Source organism: Mytilus trossulus, chromosome 2 (assembly GCF_036588685.1).
Source record: "Mytilus trossulus isolate FHL-02 chromosome 2, PNRI_Mtr1.1.1.hap1, whole genome shotgun sequence".
Lineage (NCBI taxonomy): Eukaryota > Metazoa > Mollusca > Bivalvia > Mytilida > Mytilidae > Mytilus > Mytilus trossulus.
In genome coordinates this window covers 80,099,945-80,118,512 of record NC_086374.1, presented here as the reverse complement: position 1 = coordinate 80,118,512, position 18,568 = coordinate 80,099,945, and the positions used below count along the sequence as shown (strand labels likewise).

Here is an 18,568-nt window from a genome sequence, read left to right as displayed (position 1 = left end):
CTTAATTATGAACTTTCGAAATAGACTTATCACTGCGTTTGTACTTAAATGAGTAATACAACCGGTGTCATGTTAAGAGCAGGATCTGTCTAACTTTTTGGATCACCTGATACCTCTGCTAGTTATGCAATAAAAGATTCGTCTTGCTGTTGCTTAAATTTTTAGTACTTCTTTGCGCTTTTTATGTTTAAATTTATGTGAGGTTCATACCGATTATAGTAGTTTCGATATAGAAATGATTAATATCTTTCATGTCGACGAAATTATATCAGACATTACGATACATTTTGTTTCTCATTGTTAACGACCATGTGTTTGACTTTAAGAGCTTACATTCACCTCAGTTATACTTTTGTTGATAAGATGTCTCTATGGCAATTAATTCACATCTCTTTACTTTTATATTGTCTATTCCTTATCATGTTTATCTTGATATCAAATTTCAGGTTAGAAAATTTACATGACCTATAGTTAATGATAGAGTTAGGTAATTGTCAGTGATTAAATCCTTGATACAGTAAAAGGGGAGCACAGTCTGCCTATCTTATTGAGGCACCTGAGATAACCACTTGATTTTTATGGAGTTTATTGCTCAGTCTTATGTTTTATGTTTATGTTTTCAATGAATTATGATTTTGATAAAGAAACAATTTCATTCCGTTTAGTTTATTTATAATTTTGAAGGAATTTGTTAATTTACTCTTTTGAAGAATGTTGTTCCTTTGCCCCTTTGTGTGCTATGTCGTTGTGGTAAGTAACGTTTAAGATTCCAATAAACATTATCCAGGTATGATAGTTTTAAAATCTTTCAGTTAGGGATTTCGTAATAACATAATACTTTAAACCTCTACTTTATCATTCCATAAATAAATAGTTTTGAATTTGAAGTTTGGCTTGACCAACTAGTAATCTTGTAACTAGTAACTAGTAACAAACCTGGAAAATTTGATGAATTTATAATAAAAACATTAATATTTTGTAATTGTCTTAACATTTTGCATAATGCAACAAATCACTTATTTTTCGTTACAACAGTCGTAAACATTCATTGAACATCTGTCTCAATATTTCCCTATTTAAGCAAATAACTAGACAGTTTGTATAAGATGGCGGTAACCTTGAACACTCATTCAAAAACCTTTATGTTGCAATACTATCCAGACAGTTATGATTGTGTCCCCTCCTAACAATGCCACAAACAATACCATTGTCAATATAATGAAATTTAATACGACTCTATAATAAGTGAACTGTTAAGCTAGCCATACAACCAGGTTTTATGCACCATTTTTACACAAGGAATATGACTGTTTGTTTCATTTCGTTTGATGTGAATGAGCCTAACTTTTGCCATTTGATTACGTGTTTTTCGTTTCGATTGTTTCTCGGAGTTCGGTATATTTGTTATTTTACACATTTTATTACTGGTTTTGTCAAGATAACAAATAGAAGAAATTTCCTAGCGAGAACGTCATCGTACTTTTTGTTCTAAAAAATACGTTGTTTCCAAATTATAAACATCTATTATATAATAAGTCAAAACAGGGCATGAATCTACATCTTTTTACGGCGTTGTGACATAATCGTATTAAAGATAGAAAATGATATCCTGAATCAGATGAGTTAGTTATACGATGGACAGTTATTCAGTACATACAATCTATGTCCCATTCTTAAGTCTTGTTAAACTATAACCGAATGCGATTTAACACCTATATGTCTGTTTGTTACTGGCAAAATGAAAAGTTAAATTACCGTAAGAGAAACTGCTGACCATTCATGAACGCCTTAAGTTCATTCCTTTTTATCTTCAAGGGTAGTTGCTTTGTATAAGTTTTCTGTGGTGTATTTACGGTTTTTTCCGGTTGGAGGGGGAGGGGGTCCACTAGTTATTTTCAAGTTTAAAAGAGGAAACTACAAAACAGGCAACCATAAATGTGATGTATTATCCTTGTGTATGTTTTATTTACAAGTTTTGACTGGCGAACATAAACAAAAATGACTAAACCTTTCACAATGTATATCTGCTTTTTTTCCTTTTTTTATTTTCCCATTTTCCCATTTTTGACCTTTTTGTTATTTTCTTATCCTTTTGTCAGATAAAGAAGAAAGAACCGTAGTTATGACAGTTTCAATATTCTTTGTCAGAGTCAGAGTGGCTTTTACAAACAGAAGAATGATCTTTCTGTTTGAAAGCTAAAGAACATTATCGAAAATTTATTTTTTAAATGGCGCAAAGTTTTACCAATTCTTTCAGTCTGTATTTAAGATGGAGAAAAGGTCGAAACTATTTAGTTTTTTTTTGTATACTGATGAGCCGTAAGGCTCAAAGTTAATAAAGAATTTGAATGGTGTAAAGCATAATAAAAATAATTAAGATTTTTATACATTCTGAAAGATTGTCCTGTAGACACAAATCTGAAGCTAAATGCCTTCTTCTTTACGATGCCTTGTGTGTAGACTAGCAATTTACCAGCAACTGACTTTGAATAAGTGGTATAAAAAGAGTCAAACATATTATCAAAAACCAAATTTAAATTACAAAAATACTGAACGCCGAGGAATATTCAAAACTAAAAGTAGGTAGCCATATGCCAAAATCACAATCTTAACAACTGTCATAGTCTTGACTTGGTACAGGCATTTTCTTTTGCAGATTATGGGCTTGAATGTCTATATTGGACGAACATTTCTGATCCTTTCTCGTCAGGAATACAAATAAAATACAAAACCGGTACATTTGTTTTACTGGTGGCCTTTGTTTGCTCATGATACAATAAATAGTGTAACGTGATACAAATAAATTGTTTCTAAACTTTTATTGTATATAATTATCACATGTTGTTTTCAATTCAACTGATCTCACGAAGAATTAAATTCAATACCCTTTATCTGAAAAATAAAAACAAAGTTTTACGTAGGGTCGTCACAAGCAGTTGTGAACATTTTATAATCTAAAGCATGATATATGTTCGAGAGTTAAACTAATAAAAAGATAGAAATAACAATATTGAACACAAAATGCTACTTTGAATTCCGTTCTTATTCAAAGTCTGTACTTCGTAAAATCCATTCACCAGATATTACTTTTAAAGGCACACAGACAACCTTTAGCCTTGTTTTGTATTGTAGCTTAAAGCTGTGTTTTTTAATTTCCTTATTTTTATCATTTTCATTAAGTATACTTCCATATACTACTATGTTCAACACTTCGTAAGTTGGTGGTTTTTTGTAGCAGTGTTATAGCAGATTGTATTAAACAATAAGTGTGATAGATTGAAACACTCTTTTTCGGTACAAGCTTCTAAAGAAGTTTATTAGTCTACTGAATGATGAACGTATTTTGGATTAAAACCTTTCAAAACATTACTTATCTCTTTTACCTATATCATACTGTTTGGATTAAGACATTGTTATCATAAAAGAATATATAAAATTCTAGACCGACATATTTCTTTACGTAATTCATTCAAATGCATTTTGCACCTCCAAGATATAATGTTTCAATTATTTTCAGTATTATGTAATGGCGTTGAAGTTTCCCTTTGATTCTGTAAAACATTAAATAATATTAAAAATGGATTTCAAAACAATATTATTGCACGGCGAAGTTATGTCCCATTATTAAATGAAACACATGCCTTTTTAATGTTTATCGTCTTCATATATTTTCTATTACAATAACTACTAGTTTGTGTATTGAATTTACCGTAGTTTAGACGTGCTCCACTCTATTATTTAAAGTACATATAGTTTAATGTAACAGCTTTTAGAATTATTTGAAAGTTAAATTGTTGACTTCGATCTGTTGATGCAGATTTTTCAGTTGTGTTCGTGACGATTGTAATCGTTTTATCTAGAAATATAGTAACACTTACTAGGAAGACAACATCCTTTGTAACCATGACAATCTACGTAGCGTGAGGTGTCATAGTAATAGTAGCCTTTGTTGTTACAGAAATAATAATCTGCAGGACAACTGCCATACTCAGCGCAAAATCCTTGACCGTGTGGGTTACCTATAAGATGAAAATTGATATATAGAAATTACTATGTAAGAGTATGCACATTTAACCCAAAATATAAGACAATACCGATTTTCATAACAGCATAGACGATGCATCTATTTTTTCCTGATTTAACTTTTCAATAACGATATTTCACATCAAATTCTTGAGATATTTTTTGCTAGATAATCTTCATCAACAAAACAGTAATTAAAATCAACTCCTTTCATTGGTTAATGATAAACAGCTCGTCCGATACAATTTTGAAATCGCACTCTGGTATCCGCATATCGTTGTTGTAATGATTTTGATTGATGTAGCTAGTTTATTGGATAATAATTTAAATAGATTTACAAACATATGATAAACATAATTTTTTTATGCAATGGTTCTCCACGGCAAAGTTGTGATTTGATAATTATATAAATACTTACGTGGGATACAACATCCTTTATAAGAATTGCAATTATAGGCGCTTTTGCTATAATAGTAGTACCCAGCACGGCAACTGTCATAATTGCTACAATATCCTTTGTTGTTGTATACTGGGTTAGTATTGTACACTTTGGTGGGGTTGTAACTTCTTGCAATTGGTTTTGGCTTGACGAAATGTGGATCTATAAAAGAAAGTCTAAATTTAGAAAATTGATAAAACTGAATTCAATTTCAACAGCACATACAATTTATATTGTCTTCCATACATTGTATATCCTTTTTGTAAGTAATATTTCAAATAAACCGCCATCTAAAAACCATTTAATGTATGACACATTGATGAGTTAGAAAAATATATGTTTATTTTTTGTCAAATCTTCCTTTTTGATTTTTCTTCTTCTGGTTTTGATCGATAAATATGGTAATTTCGCAATTTTTTCCCCGATCGACCGACCTGATCTTGAAAAAAAATTTACATTCTGTATTATCATTTTTTAGAAAAAAAAAGATCTATTAAGGGAAGTCATTGGATCATACATAATGAAATATGGTTGTTTTCTCATATTCTATAGTTTTGCATTGAAAGCAAAACAAAATAAGTACCATATAAATGTCAAGTTATCAAAATTGATATCTAACAGACTTGTGTCTAATATAAGATTTTCTTTTAGAACTTATGGTGGCAGTATGCTTCGTTGTTTTTGATTTTCGTTGGTTTGTTTATTTTTAATCATTTTATTAAGATTGATGTCAGTCGGAAAAAGTTAACATTTATCTTATATATCTTGATTGATTTTAAGTAACAACTACATATTTCATGACAATACAAAAATGTTTGATAATATCTTTTCTGATTTTGATGTGGTTTACATGTTGAAATCTACTATTATGTATGCGGTTCTCTGTGCTGAGTGCTCTTGAGTTTGTCTGTACAGTAATCTTATCAATCACGTAGTGTTGTCATTTAAACAATATATTTTCAAGAATTGTAACAAGAGTTTCGTTTTTTTCCTATGCATTCTTTTAAAAATTGTCAAGGAAAGAATGTTAAATCATATATATATAGTTTACATACATGTGTTTTAGATGGAAATACAAAATGATATTAAAATGCCTATCAATTGTAGTCAGCCAACCAAAATAATGGATTCCAATGAAGCATACATGCAATGTAATTATACAGTATTGACACTTACCTGGAAGGCAACATTTGATATTAGGACAATCGGAGTATTTAGTCGTGCTATCGCAAATATATCCTTTATAATCACAAGTATAATGGGTGCAGTAACCTCCTTTGCTGTAACAACTGTTGGTTACAGAATACCCACCAGCTTGTCCTAGAAGATAAAAGTAACATTGAAAAATATACTCAAAGGCAACAATATAAAAAATAAAAAAAGAATTTGGAAATTTTTGAAATAATTGATTTTAAATTCTAAATATACGTATTAGACTTTGTAACGAGACATCCTTTATCACAAATATAAAATATTTCAAATTAAATATTGCAGCATGACAAAACAGTTTAGGATGGAGTATCATGACAAGCAAACTATCTCTTTTGATGTTTATCTTATTTTTTTCATTTTGGAATACAAGCAATAAATTGCCAATGTTTTTTTAAATATCTACATGTAAATGCCGACTTCAAAAAATGACGCAAAACATAGAATTCGTGTAAAACATAGAAATTACCTGATCCACACATTGCGGCTATCACTACGACTGCAAGTATCATTGTTGCTTTCATCTTGAAAAGTATGGTGCATTCTAGCAAGCTGAAGCTGCTTTAAGTATGAAAGCCAATTCGATTTTTCAGACAGATGTGTCGCATATTACATGCAAGAATTTGCAGGAACTGTTTTAAAATAGGATCAACATATACTACAACCACAATAATATGTTAAAAGTTAATTTAAAAAGAATTGTGAAATTGCTTAGAATATAAATGCCATATATGTATTATTATTTGTTTTATTTGTTGTTAAGATGAATTTCCAAACCTATTAGTCAACAAGAAAGATATACAAATAATACATCTGTATATCTAATATTCCACGCAGGCTAACATTGTTTTGATAAAACCATATTCTTGATGGTTGATTGTATCAATTTACTTAAAATTCACATCAGTATTGAAAGTTTTTATTTTGACTAAACTGCAACTGGTTACTAAAATTTATTTTTTTATTTTATAAGACTAAATTTCATTATCCCAATAAAAATTGTACTTTTTATAGAAGATTACTGAATAATTTTAGTGATTTTTTCTTTTTCCAAGACCATCAAACTTGCCTAGAAAAGGGTGTGAACCAAAGAAAAGCTAAACATTGGCCTAATCGTGTTTGAAAACAGTGCAGGTATTAAAGCATGCACAGTTTAGATACGATTATCCTTTATTAAGTGTTCGTCGTTTAACAGGACATTTAAAAATACAATAAAAACTGGTAAAGCTCATTCATATGAGTAATACAAAACATGCCCATTTGTTTAAAATTGATTTAAGTATAGCTACTACAATTTGCATGTAGGGATAATAAGAAATATGTTGTGATTACACATTTCAGTTTATTTTTGTAAAAAGGTTATCATAAATGTGTGATACTAACAATTGCACAAGAGGGAAGCAAGATACCAGAGGGAGAGTCAACGTCATAGATCGAAAATAAACTAACAACGCCTTAGCTAAAAATGAAGAAGACAAACAGACAAATAAAGGTAGACAAGACACAATATAAAAAGGAAGACTAAGTATCACACAACCTTTGTGTTGCTCATGTTATTACAAACCCGGTATATAGCATGTTACAAGTAGTTATAAAATAAACCTTTTCACCAAAATTTTTAGAAATAGAAAATATCTCCATATACTGAATTATAAATTATAAGCATTGTTTATGATATGATAGCCGAGAGGGTGGTAGAGCAGATTGTTATCCCGAAAAAAACAAGGAGTAACAATCTGCTCCATCTCCCCTCAGCTCTGTGTTAGTTTTCCTAGGTTTTAGGTTGTAACCCAGATTACTTTTTGCTTAATTGAATTATATCTGTTAAACAAAGGTATATTATTGTTGCCGTTATTTATCAAATTTATCATTCTGAACGGACTGTAACTATTGTCTTTTAAATTGTAGATTGAAAGTACATGTTATTAACCATGATGTCATTTACATAATGTTTGCACCCTTTCAGTAATGATAAATACAACAATAATGTTTCAAGATGTATTTACTTTTATGTTAACAGACAATAAAAAAGCTCTAAGGCCGCATTGTGTTTGTCAATTCAATGCATTGTCCTTTAAATTGCTGAGTTTTGATTGGTCTGCCCGAAATGGAAACTTGAAAAACAAATGTCACGTGCATAGCTATGACATAGAGTAAATTATCTCCCACATATTAAGCAATCAAAATCCGACATTTTGGCCTGAAGTACAGTAAAATATCTTATATTATGTTTTCATTAATAATTTGTTTATGTAGCATGGAAAACTATAATAAAAAGTTCTGTCTTCATTTTCGAAGTCATTGTTATCTTTATTTTTCAAACGCTAACTGCACTAAACTGACCAGACTATACAAATTTACTTGATATATAAAATAAAGTATGCACAAGTAACTCGTGCTGTTACCAGAAAATATTAAAGGATTATATTAGATTATTATTTCACTAGAGTTTAGTCAGTACATAGATGCAGTAAAAGTTTACAAATGCCATTATTAATCTTCGATATTTCAATTCTATGTGAATGTATATCCAAAAATCTTCTTCGTTGATTCAAAAAGGGTGCAGTACACTAACCATCATTTATCAATATGGATGGATGCATAATTTCAGAATGTTACAAGCATTACAGTTGCTCGATAATATCCATCATTGTAAACATAAGAAAATGCCTGTACCAAGTCAGGAATTTGACAGTTGTTTATCGTTTGATGTTTTTGAACTTTTGATTTAACCATCTGATTAGGGACTTTCCGTTTTGAATTTTCATTGGAGTTCAGTATTTTTGTGATTTATATTAGGGAAATATTTACATGCCATAAAACACAAGCTGTACAAACAGGTTTTTTAAATCTATTGTCAGTATCATACGTTGTTTTCAACATGGTTCATAAAGTCAAGCGTTTGAATTTGTCAAGTTTAATGGTCTTCTAGTTATAAATACAATTAACTACTGTAACACCATAACTAACACAATACTATATTAGTATACTTGTAATTGTTAGAAAATACATCAAATAACAACATTACAAATTTAATCCTAACTTTGAGTTAAATTTTTTGAAATTTGCCTGTGACATTACTTTTTGTAGCCTTGATACATTCGTGTGACGCACAGTTCATTATTATGTTATGCTGTATACTGTTGTTAATTAATTTTAGCTGTCCTTTGTCATTCTGTGGTTAACATGTCCAAATGTACTATTATATTTTTTAAAATGTATTTCTCTGTCATGAGTGTTCTTGCATTTATTTGTAATGTACTCCTGTCACATAATGTTGTAATTTTAGCTAAAGTTTTTACATTGCCATATAAGCCAGAGGTTAAGGTAGCCATAAAACCAGATTCAACCCACCATGTTTTTCTTAAAATGTCCTGTACCAATTACCAAGTCAGGAATATGACAGTTTTTTTTTCGTTTGATGTTTTTGAACTTTTGATTTAACCATCTGATTAGGGACTTACCGTTTTGAATTTTCATTGTATTTTTGAGATTTGACATTTTTATTAGGATCGACATTATAAACAAATGACTGCACTCTTGACCCCAATACTGACTCCCTCGTTAATTTAAAGGACAATTAAATTAACAGTAACAGTTAGTTTTTTCTCGAAAGTTTGCCCTAATAAATTATCAGAAATATATCGTAATGAAATAATACTTCTACAAAAAAACAGAAGGTAGAGAGTTGAAGCATAGTTAAATCCTTCCAGTAACAGGAAGATTTAAAAAAGACTAATTCTTCGTTCTAATAATTGGCAAAACATTATCAAGAATTGCCTTACAATATTGGTTTATCGATAAACGAGCTGGCATTATGGAAGCTATTTCAAATTATTGGGTCACATTGGTCAGGTTGTATGCAAGTTTCAGAGGCGCTTGCAGTGAGATAAATAGATATGCAATTTTTAATTTTAATTCATGTACTATTTAACAAAAAAAATCAAATCGATCCAAAAAAAGATGTACAGATTATCAGCAAACCAGAAGATGACTCGATAAGTTTATGTCAAACTTATCAATATAGGTTTTTTCATTGTGATGTTGGTGAAATGTATGGGTCAAATTTAAATTGACGATTCTACTATATGTTTCCGTAAAAAAAGTCACTCGTTTCATATGACTTTAAATGCAAAGTAAACTTAGTTCTAACCTTACAAAAATATTGCACAAGATATGTACAAGAAGTAACAAATCAAATGGTTTGGTCACAACCAGCTGTATACTTCTCTGCACTGGAAGTCAAGAGGACTACCCTTGCTGAAAATCTATAAGGCAACAGCTGTCATCAGCCCTTTCTTTTGTTACCTTTGTTCTATATTGAAAACATATTCTGAGAATCTTGTTCTGCACTCGTAGTCAGGCCAATAACCTCGTTTATTACCCGTTAACTACTCTTGCAGAAAAAATATATGACAACAGCTGTTACCAGTCCTTTCTTTTGTTACCTTTGTTCTATATTGAAAACATATTTTGAGAATCTTGTTCTGCACTCGTAGTCAGGCCAATAACCTCGTCTATTACCCGTTAACTACTCTTGCAGAAAAACTATATGGCATCAGCTGTCACCAGCTTGAAAACATATTTTGAGAATCTGGTTATTACTTTGTACTAGTATAGGTCACATTTAAAAGTCTATTTTGCATAACAAAAATATTGTTCCAAGAAAAACTCAAATCGGAAAGTCTCTTTCAAATGGCAAAATGAAAGCCTCAAACACATCAAGAGAATGGAAACAACTGTTATTCGCCTTAAATAGACAATTAAACCTTATTTTATAGCACATATGCTTGGAAAATTAGATCATTTATTATGAAATAAGTGTACCTTTATTATATTATGTATTGTTCGCTGCTCTCTTGTTTCGTCACATTGTATATACTTGTTTATGTACTGCCATAGAATGCTTTCGCAAATGAAATATTTATTCGTTCATTCATTCAAACACAAGATTGCATTGTTCTAGATCATATTTACTTTCAACTACAAAACCTTTTTTGAAGGGGTCTTTGTTCGATTTCACAAATTTTGTTTGGATTCTTTATTTTTTCATATTTTATAATAATGATATACGTTACACAAATTAATTTCTTGATACACTAACTAATTATACTTGTTTGGGTTGGTTGCCAAATTTTGTCAATAATAAGGAAATATTTACCTGCCGTTAAAGCCAAGCTGCTTTAATCCACCGTGACAGTATCATATGTTGTTTTGGCGTACTAAATTATAATCCTGGTACCTTTGTATGTCAAGCTTTTGAATTTGTCAAGTTTAAAGGTCTTCTAGTTATAAATATAATTAATTACACCATAACTAACACAATACTATATTAGTATTCTTGTAATTGTTAGAAAATACATCAAATAACACCATTACAAACTTAATCCTAATTTTGAGTTCATTTTTAAGAAATTTGCCTGCGATATTACTTTTTGTAGCTTTGATACATTGGTGTGATGCACAGTTCAAAATTTTGTTATGGTGTGTACTGTTGTTAATTAATTTTAGTTGTTCTTTGTTATTCTGTTGACTTATTTATATCTTATGCCCATACTATAGAATGAGCATTACAAAAAAGTTAAAAAAAAAAACACATATTTTCAGGTGAATTGCTATGTCCTAAAGCAACAACTTCCCAAAACCTCGACCAACATTAACAAGCTGTAATTTTGATCTTTGTTTTGTTATTAGGGTATTTAAGAGATAACTGTATTGTATTTGAAGCTAAAAGGACATTCATCAGTAGTTTTACTGTTGGAAATTTAATTTACCAATGGACGTCTGAAAAGCTTCAAATACAATACAGTTATCTCTATTATCTCTATTCTAATGCAAAACAAGTTCATAATTAAATTTCAATCATTATTTCAGTGTAAAATCTTCATTAAAGAAAATTCCATGAAAATATGTTATCTTCTTTGGTCCCAACACTAGATGACGTCATAGGTATGCTTCCGACGTCAAACATAAACACGGGCATTTTCTGGCTTCTGTGCTGCTTCATAATGTAATAAAATTTGATAAAAAGAGGATTTTTAGGTTCAACATGTGAGTTTTATGGTTTATTATTGTAGAAATTACATGTCAATACATTCAGTAATTCAAAATGTCGGCTACCTTAGTTACAGACAAGGAGATAGAGAATTTTACGCTAACTGTCATCCAATCAAAACCCTTGATACAAACTAATTGCATTCGAATAGGTTATGTATACAAAAGTGAAAAACAACACAATTAATTATCTAATGCGTCAGAGGCGTATACAAAAGGTGTGAAGAACTCATATTTTCAAGCAATTTTAAAATTTCTAAAATAAAGTTTGACTTGGATGACTAACTGTAAATTTGATGGTAGTTGGTCTGCTAATAGTCAACAGGCCAATTACTAGTAAAAACTTAGAAAAGCATGCATAAAGCACATTGATAAAGCTTAAGAATGCTTAACCTGAAAATGACAAAATTGTGGAGACAAAATATCTTTATGCACTTTTTATTGTTGGGTCTATAATTGAAGGAACTATGCAAAGTTCTGGCTCCTTGTCCGAATTTGACTACCAGTATACATTTTGGTATCGTCAGCTCTTTTTAAAATGTGTGTATCTAATAGGTTTTGGATTTACAAATATTTTGGCCTCCAGCATCACTGAGGAAACAATTTATAATTGTCAAATGCACATCTGATATATTAAAAATTGGTACCATTTATGTTATCGCTTGTGTAGTTACAACAAAGTTTGATCCAACTCATATGATAATCATGATGAAAACAATTCATAAAATACACACTCTTTTATTGAACTATAACAGCCTAAAAGCTACAAAAGTAACAATATAAACAACCAATAAATAAATGAAAATAAAATATAAATTATGATTGTACTTTAAATATGTCAGTTAAAAATATATACATGATATCAGCAAGCATGTAAGTAAGTCTATGCATTGTTGTAATAACTTTCAGTAAAATTTTAAAGGAAAGTACCTATATAGGCATTTACTAAGATTTGTGTAACTTAAATAAGCACCAGTCGCTTGTTACTATTTCTAATTACTAAGTATTGTAAACATGTAAACATAAAAATAAATTTATAACAGCTGGTTATTATTTTTGTAATTTCAATGCAATATATTTTTCGCAAGGATAAAATTACTAGTAACTTGAATATCAAACAATAACACATTAATAAATCCTTAATATAAGTATATTTTTTTTTTATCTATGTTAACTTTTAGAACAAGGGACATTTTAGTGTATTTAATGAAAATAAAGGAAATAATCAGTGCATATTTCCATGTTTACAGTACTTATACAGAGGTCTAGGAGGTGTTCTGCCATGTCTGTATTCTATATTTCTTAGACATTTTTCTCCATCCTTTATATTCCTTTCACCAGTATTCTCTTATATCTATATTTTAGCATCCCATTATTCTGTTTTGAATGCGGATTGGAAATACAATTTTAGTAAATTATAAAAAAAAATTTAAAAAAAATCTAATATGGGTATCACATCATATATATCAGCAGTATACTCATAAACATTTTTGACTTTATTTAATGTGGCCCCAGTAGGGTGTCATCCTTGAATCACACAGTCATTTCTAAATGGCCTCAGGTCACTTGATCTCTTAGAACTTAATACATACAAAAACTGTTCATAATCTTTTTAAATATTGCCTTCAGAATAAATTAAATATAAATATTCATATCATTAATTGTTCTGACAATCATTTTTTTTTTCAAAGGCATCAGAATCTAAACAAAAAAATAAGACACAACATATTCCATTGTTTTCACAGGGTATTGTTTTGCACCCTAAATAAACTTATTAAAAAAAATATAACCAAAAAATAATTCTTGTTTCACAAATTCATTTTGTAATAGTATATTTTAATATAACATTTTTTTTAAAGATAATTTATAGGGCTGTTCCATTTAAATTAATTTTGATTTGTATTCACACAACAGTGTCTCTAGATCCCCTCTTTGTATAACAACCTCTATACAACAGTGTCTCTAGATCCTCTCTTTGTATAACAACCTCTAACAGTGGGTGACGAGTCAGTGCTTTCAGTTTCTTTCAGCAGAGAAGAAAACTCATTAGTATTTAATGAGTCTGTAGAGTCGTAGTGTGATATATATGCTTGTGAGATAGCAGCATTTTGTACAGGGGACCTCACAGGTGAACGTACTGGGCTGTTGGATGGCGACCTTGATCTGACGATTCTAGCCCCTTGTCTGGCAATACGACCTTTGACTGTTCCAGGAGCTGAGTCAACATGTGGGTCATCATGTGACTTAGATCTTTGTATATATCTTTGTCTGTTGGTCTGAAAAACAAATTATTAAAGGCATTAAGAACAATATAAATTATTGATAATTTAAGTTCTATTCTATAATTTAAGTAAATACATTGAATACTTTTATTTTAAAAATTACATCATTTATGCACCCCAAATTTTGTCCATTCTTAATCTTTTTGATTAATTTTTCTGTGGTAGAATCCTCTATTCTGTAACACCCTTCCTATCTGCAATCTGATGGTTGGTAAGTATTATAAAATTTTAAATCAATTAATACAGGCCTTATGGTAATTACCTTCATTTCTACTGTTTCTGGAAGCATTTCCTCAGATCTAGCCAAGCTTGGTGAATGAGCTTTTCCCAGAGCAGCTCTTGCTTGTTGGAGTCTAGCTATATCCTGCTCAGCATTTCTGTAGGAGTACATTCTGTGTGTAGGAGAAGTATCCAAGCTCTGACTCTCTGCGTCACTATAGGTGTCGTGATGATGGCTCTTAGGTAAGTATCTTCTCATACTTGTGGTCTTTGTGGCCGTGCGCTTACGTTTAAAAGTTTTACGACTCTTGGCGTCCTGTCTTTGCAAGCGATGTGGTCTTGGATCTAAATCATTGGTTGGACCAATTGCCCCTTGAAAAATAAAAGTAATAATAATAATATATCACAATATAATATAACATGAAAGTTCATAAAAATAATAATTATCTTTAAAATATAAAACAATGAAAGTTCATAATTATAATAATAATGACATATTTAACAATGCGGTCCTCTTGCATTAAGACTTTTGAACTGGAACACAAAATTTTTCCCTTTAATAATTTTCTTAGGAACAATGTCAAAGGATTGCAGCATGGTGCTTATTTTTTTTCCCAAGAACAATCAGAAATTTAAATACTAAATTACTAATCAATGTGAGATAAGTCCAACCAGTATAACCACTGGTACATCTTACCATCAACAACATTTTAGAAAAATTTCACTTTTTCTGTTTCATAATCTTAAATTCTCCTTATAGCACAAAATAAAAATTCAAAATGCATAACTTCTCTAATTATTAGTAATTTACCCTTAATTGCCTTTAGGTTCTATATGTAACTAAACTTCCCTGTGTATAACTTAGATTAAGGCTAGATAAATACCATAAGAGACAAAAAAAACCTTCTTTTTTCTGGTCAACATTCATTGCCAGTCTTAAATTTAAAGTAGAGGGTTGTTTAGTTAATTTTTCAAAGTTATTTCTATTAGTAATAGATGAAATGTACCATGCATCATTAAAGTAACCTCCTAATTAAATGCAATTTTAAAAAGATTTGTTGATATTTGGCTTTCTTTTCACTGACCCATCCATTACTATGGAGCGAAACTAAACTTACCTTAAAACTACCCCTAACCATTACCAAAAACAAACCTTAAACCTTAGATAAACCTTTTCTCCCTAAACAGTCAGGGGCATTACTTAAACAAGTAACAATTAAAATTACCTATACAAGTAATGTTGAAAACGAGGCTAATTTAAATATAACTTATATAAGTTATTTTTCTGAATATTATTTTTATAGGTGTCCAAGAATACAGATTTTACTAGCTTTGAATAATTTTCACAGTTATCTGGTTATTTTTCCCTAGATATATAAAAACTAATTCTTCAGAAACACTAATTAACTTTCCGACGCACTTATCTTTCATACCGATGCTTCTGGGTCAAAGATTGGTTTCTTGGGACCATTAAATTATAATTTTCCTCTAAAATCTTGAAGGTAGACTGATATAAATAGATAGATACTTGTGAATTAATTAAGACCTGAAGTTATTTATAATTTATAACCTAAATCAATTACATATGTGCCTTAGATAAGTGTTATTGCTATTTTTTTTTTTAAATATTTAAAATAACTTATTCAAGTAATATTTTTGTCATTATTTTTAAAGTAATCTCTATACTCCTCTCAAATCTGATAAATTCTTCATTTTATGATATAAAATGTTGTTTAAAATCATGAAAACTACATTTAGTCTATGTTTCTATTGAAAATTAAATAACTCTATGAAGTAATTTTATTATTTTTAAAATAAAAAATTACTTATGTAAGTAATTAAAAAAAAAAACTTGTTTAAGTAACGCCCCTGACTGCTAAAGTACAACGACCCCTATAGTATAAAATGGTGAAAAATTTGTGAATGTTTTTTAAACTATGATTACCTCCTCCATTAGGCATATCTACATATTCTTCATTCTCATATAACACAGAGGCAGGGATCTCCTCATCAATACTGCTCTGTTTGGAGGTCTCTGGTGAACGGAAACAAATCGTTGGTTGTCTCGTTAGTCTAGGTGGGTCTGATATAACAGCTGCATCTGAAATAACATGGATAAGAAATAACCAATGTTTTCGCACCATATGACATGAAGTTAATTACCCTCAATCAGTTAGATGAAAAAATGCATACAAGTCTAGAAATGGACATTTAAAACAAAGCATGAGGGCTTTAGGAAAACCAACTTTCAAACATTTTACTGTCCCTCATGACATAGTTTGTACTTTTGCTTTCTTATTAATTTATCACATGAATCACAGTTTTACTAGTTTTTGGTATTTTCTTATATATAAAAATAAAGGATTAAAAAATACAAATATTCCGATTTAATATAAACTAGACATAGATTCCTCTCAAGTTCATTTATAAACCAAATGCAAGGCCACCACCATATTTGTATAAAAATGAAAGTTTAATACCATACATTATGGCAAAAAAAGTTTACAAATTAAAGTGATTTTGTTATTCCAAATCTAAATGTACTTAATTTATCAAAATTCACACTAATTATTGGTATTTTTCATGAAAAATTTCTGAAACCTGATAATAAATTTGTATTCACATGTTTTACGTTAAACAAAACAAACCTCCAGGAGATATATCCTCAATGGTTGGCCTTTGAAACTTCTCCAAAATACTACTGCCATCTCTGGCTGAAATTCTACGAGTTCTCTTGTCTCCCATGTCAGGACTGGCACTCGCACTATCAACACTAGAAGTCAGCACTGTATTTCTGAATGGTGCACTTGCACATGAACTCTGAGATAGTATAGTAGCTGAAGTAAAACAATTTCTTTTTAAGGTGCTACCTAACAATACAAGGAGATAACTCTGTAAAGTCAGCTAAACATTTTAATTAGGTTGTGTTGTAAAGGGAATATTAAGCTTCTCAATAATCAAATTTGGTGTTTGTCAAACTGCTATACAATTTTTCTGACAAAACAGTTGGTTCAACAATTTTTGAATTTTTTATATTTTGTTAAAGGGTCAAAGTAAATACTCTAGTTAAAATTTTATGAAAATTAAAAGAGACAAATTAATTTTAGTGAAAGTGTTGGGTTCCACCTCAAATTGCATGCCTAGTAATTATTAGTTGCTGTCTAGAAAATTACAAATTTCAAAATATAATAATATTCAACTATTGATGTAGGGTTTAACTTGATAATAATATTAAATGAAAACATCTGTAAAATATTGTTATGAAAGATCCTTTAAAAAAATGAACACCCTTTTTTATTTGTCCACATTTCGTAACAGTTAACCTCTATTACCCTCTTGCCAATATTATAACCTAACCTTTGCTAGCCCTCTTGCCAATATTATAACCTAACCTTTGCTCGCCCTCTTGCCAATATTATAACCTCACCTTTGCTCGCCCTCTTGCCAATATTAGCTAGTGATGGTTTGGTGGCAGATATGATTGTTTCTGTGTTAACATCAGTAATACTGGCATGTCTCCTGTGATCATGATACTGTGATTGGGATCTGTCTGTTGTCATGGTGCATGTTCTTGATCTATATTCGCCTGCAACTGAAATAGGAAAAAAATTACTTGACTGTAAAAACAAATTGTTAAATAAGTATGTTTTCCTTAATAAAAATTTACTTTCATTGTATTCCAAGAATTTTTTCCATCTGGTGAGTTTAATGTGTTCTTAATTTTTTTTAGAAAACACCATAATAAACAAGAGGCTGTCACAACAACAGCAAACCAGATTTATTAACATTTATTTGTGTCCTGGCAATATCACAGGAACCATTACTGATGAATGGTGAAAGAGAAAATCGTCAATATCAAATTTGACCTCCATTTTGTCATCAGTATCAACATATTAAAATTTGAAAAGCTTAGATTGAATGATTCATGAGTAAATGCACGACACGACTGGAAACACCATTTTTCAATCTTACAAGAACCATAACTCCTGAACGGTAAAAGTCAAAATCGCCATTATTGATCTTGACCTCCATTTTGTCATCAGTAACAACATATTAAAATTTGGGAAGCTTTGATAGAACAGTTCATGCGTAAATGCACTGACACGACTGGAAACTCCATTGATCAATCTTTCAAGAACCAACTCCTGAATGGTAAAAGTCAAAATCGCCATTTTTGAACTTAACCTTCATTTAGTTCTCAGTAACAACATATTAAAATTTTAAAACTTTGGTTGAACTGTTCATGAGTAAATGCACGGACAACATTTGATTGCCGCCCACCCCACTGCCCTACCGCCCACCGTACATCCCCAAATCAATAACCGACATTTTTGTCACAAAA

General features: G+C 30.2%; 1 protein-coding gene and 1 long non-coding RNA gene across 4 annotated transcripts in view; both read right to left on the bottom strand.

Annotated features, from left to right (window-relative positions):
• Positions 1 to 2,866: 2,866 nt before the first annotated feature.
• On the bottom strand, positions 2,867 to 4,620 carry LOC134705437 (uncharacterized). The gene is made up of 3 exons (XR_010105564.1): positions 4,442 to 4,620; positions 3,879 to 4,019; positions 2,867 to 2,892 (listed from the first exon to the last, which is right to left on the bottom strand). It is a non-coding gene; the product is annotated as an uncharacterized LOC134705437 (long non-coding RNA).
• Positions 4,621 to 12,447: 7,827 nt separating this feature from the next.
• The window catches only part of LOC134708088 (protein unc-80-like), a 66,000-nt gene continuing 59,879 nt past the window's right edge, over positions 12,448 to 18,568 (bottom strand). For all 3 annotated transcript variants that reach the window (XM_063568386.1, XM_063568387.1, XM_063568388.1), the window contains 5 exons: positions 17,654 to 17,818; positions 16,875 to 17,063; positions 16,172 to 16,327; positions 14,270 to 14,598; positions 12,448 to 14,001 (listed from right to left, as the gene is read on the bottom strand). In XM_063568386.1, the coding sequence (XP_063424456.1) occupies positions 13,672 to 14,001; positions 14,270 to 14,598; positions 16,172 to 16,327; positions 16,875 to 17,063; positions 17,654 to 17,818 (1,169 nt within the window). In that variant the 3' untranslated portion in view covers positions 12,448 to 13,671. The remainder of the gene's footprint in view (positions 14,002 to 14,269; positions 14,599 to 16,171; positions 16,328 to 16,874; positions 17,064 to 17,653; positions 17,819 to 18,568) is intronic.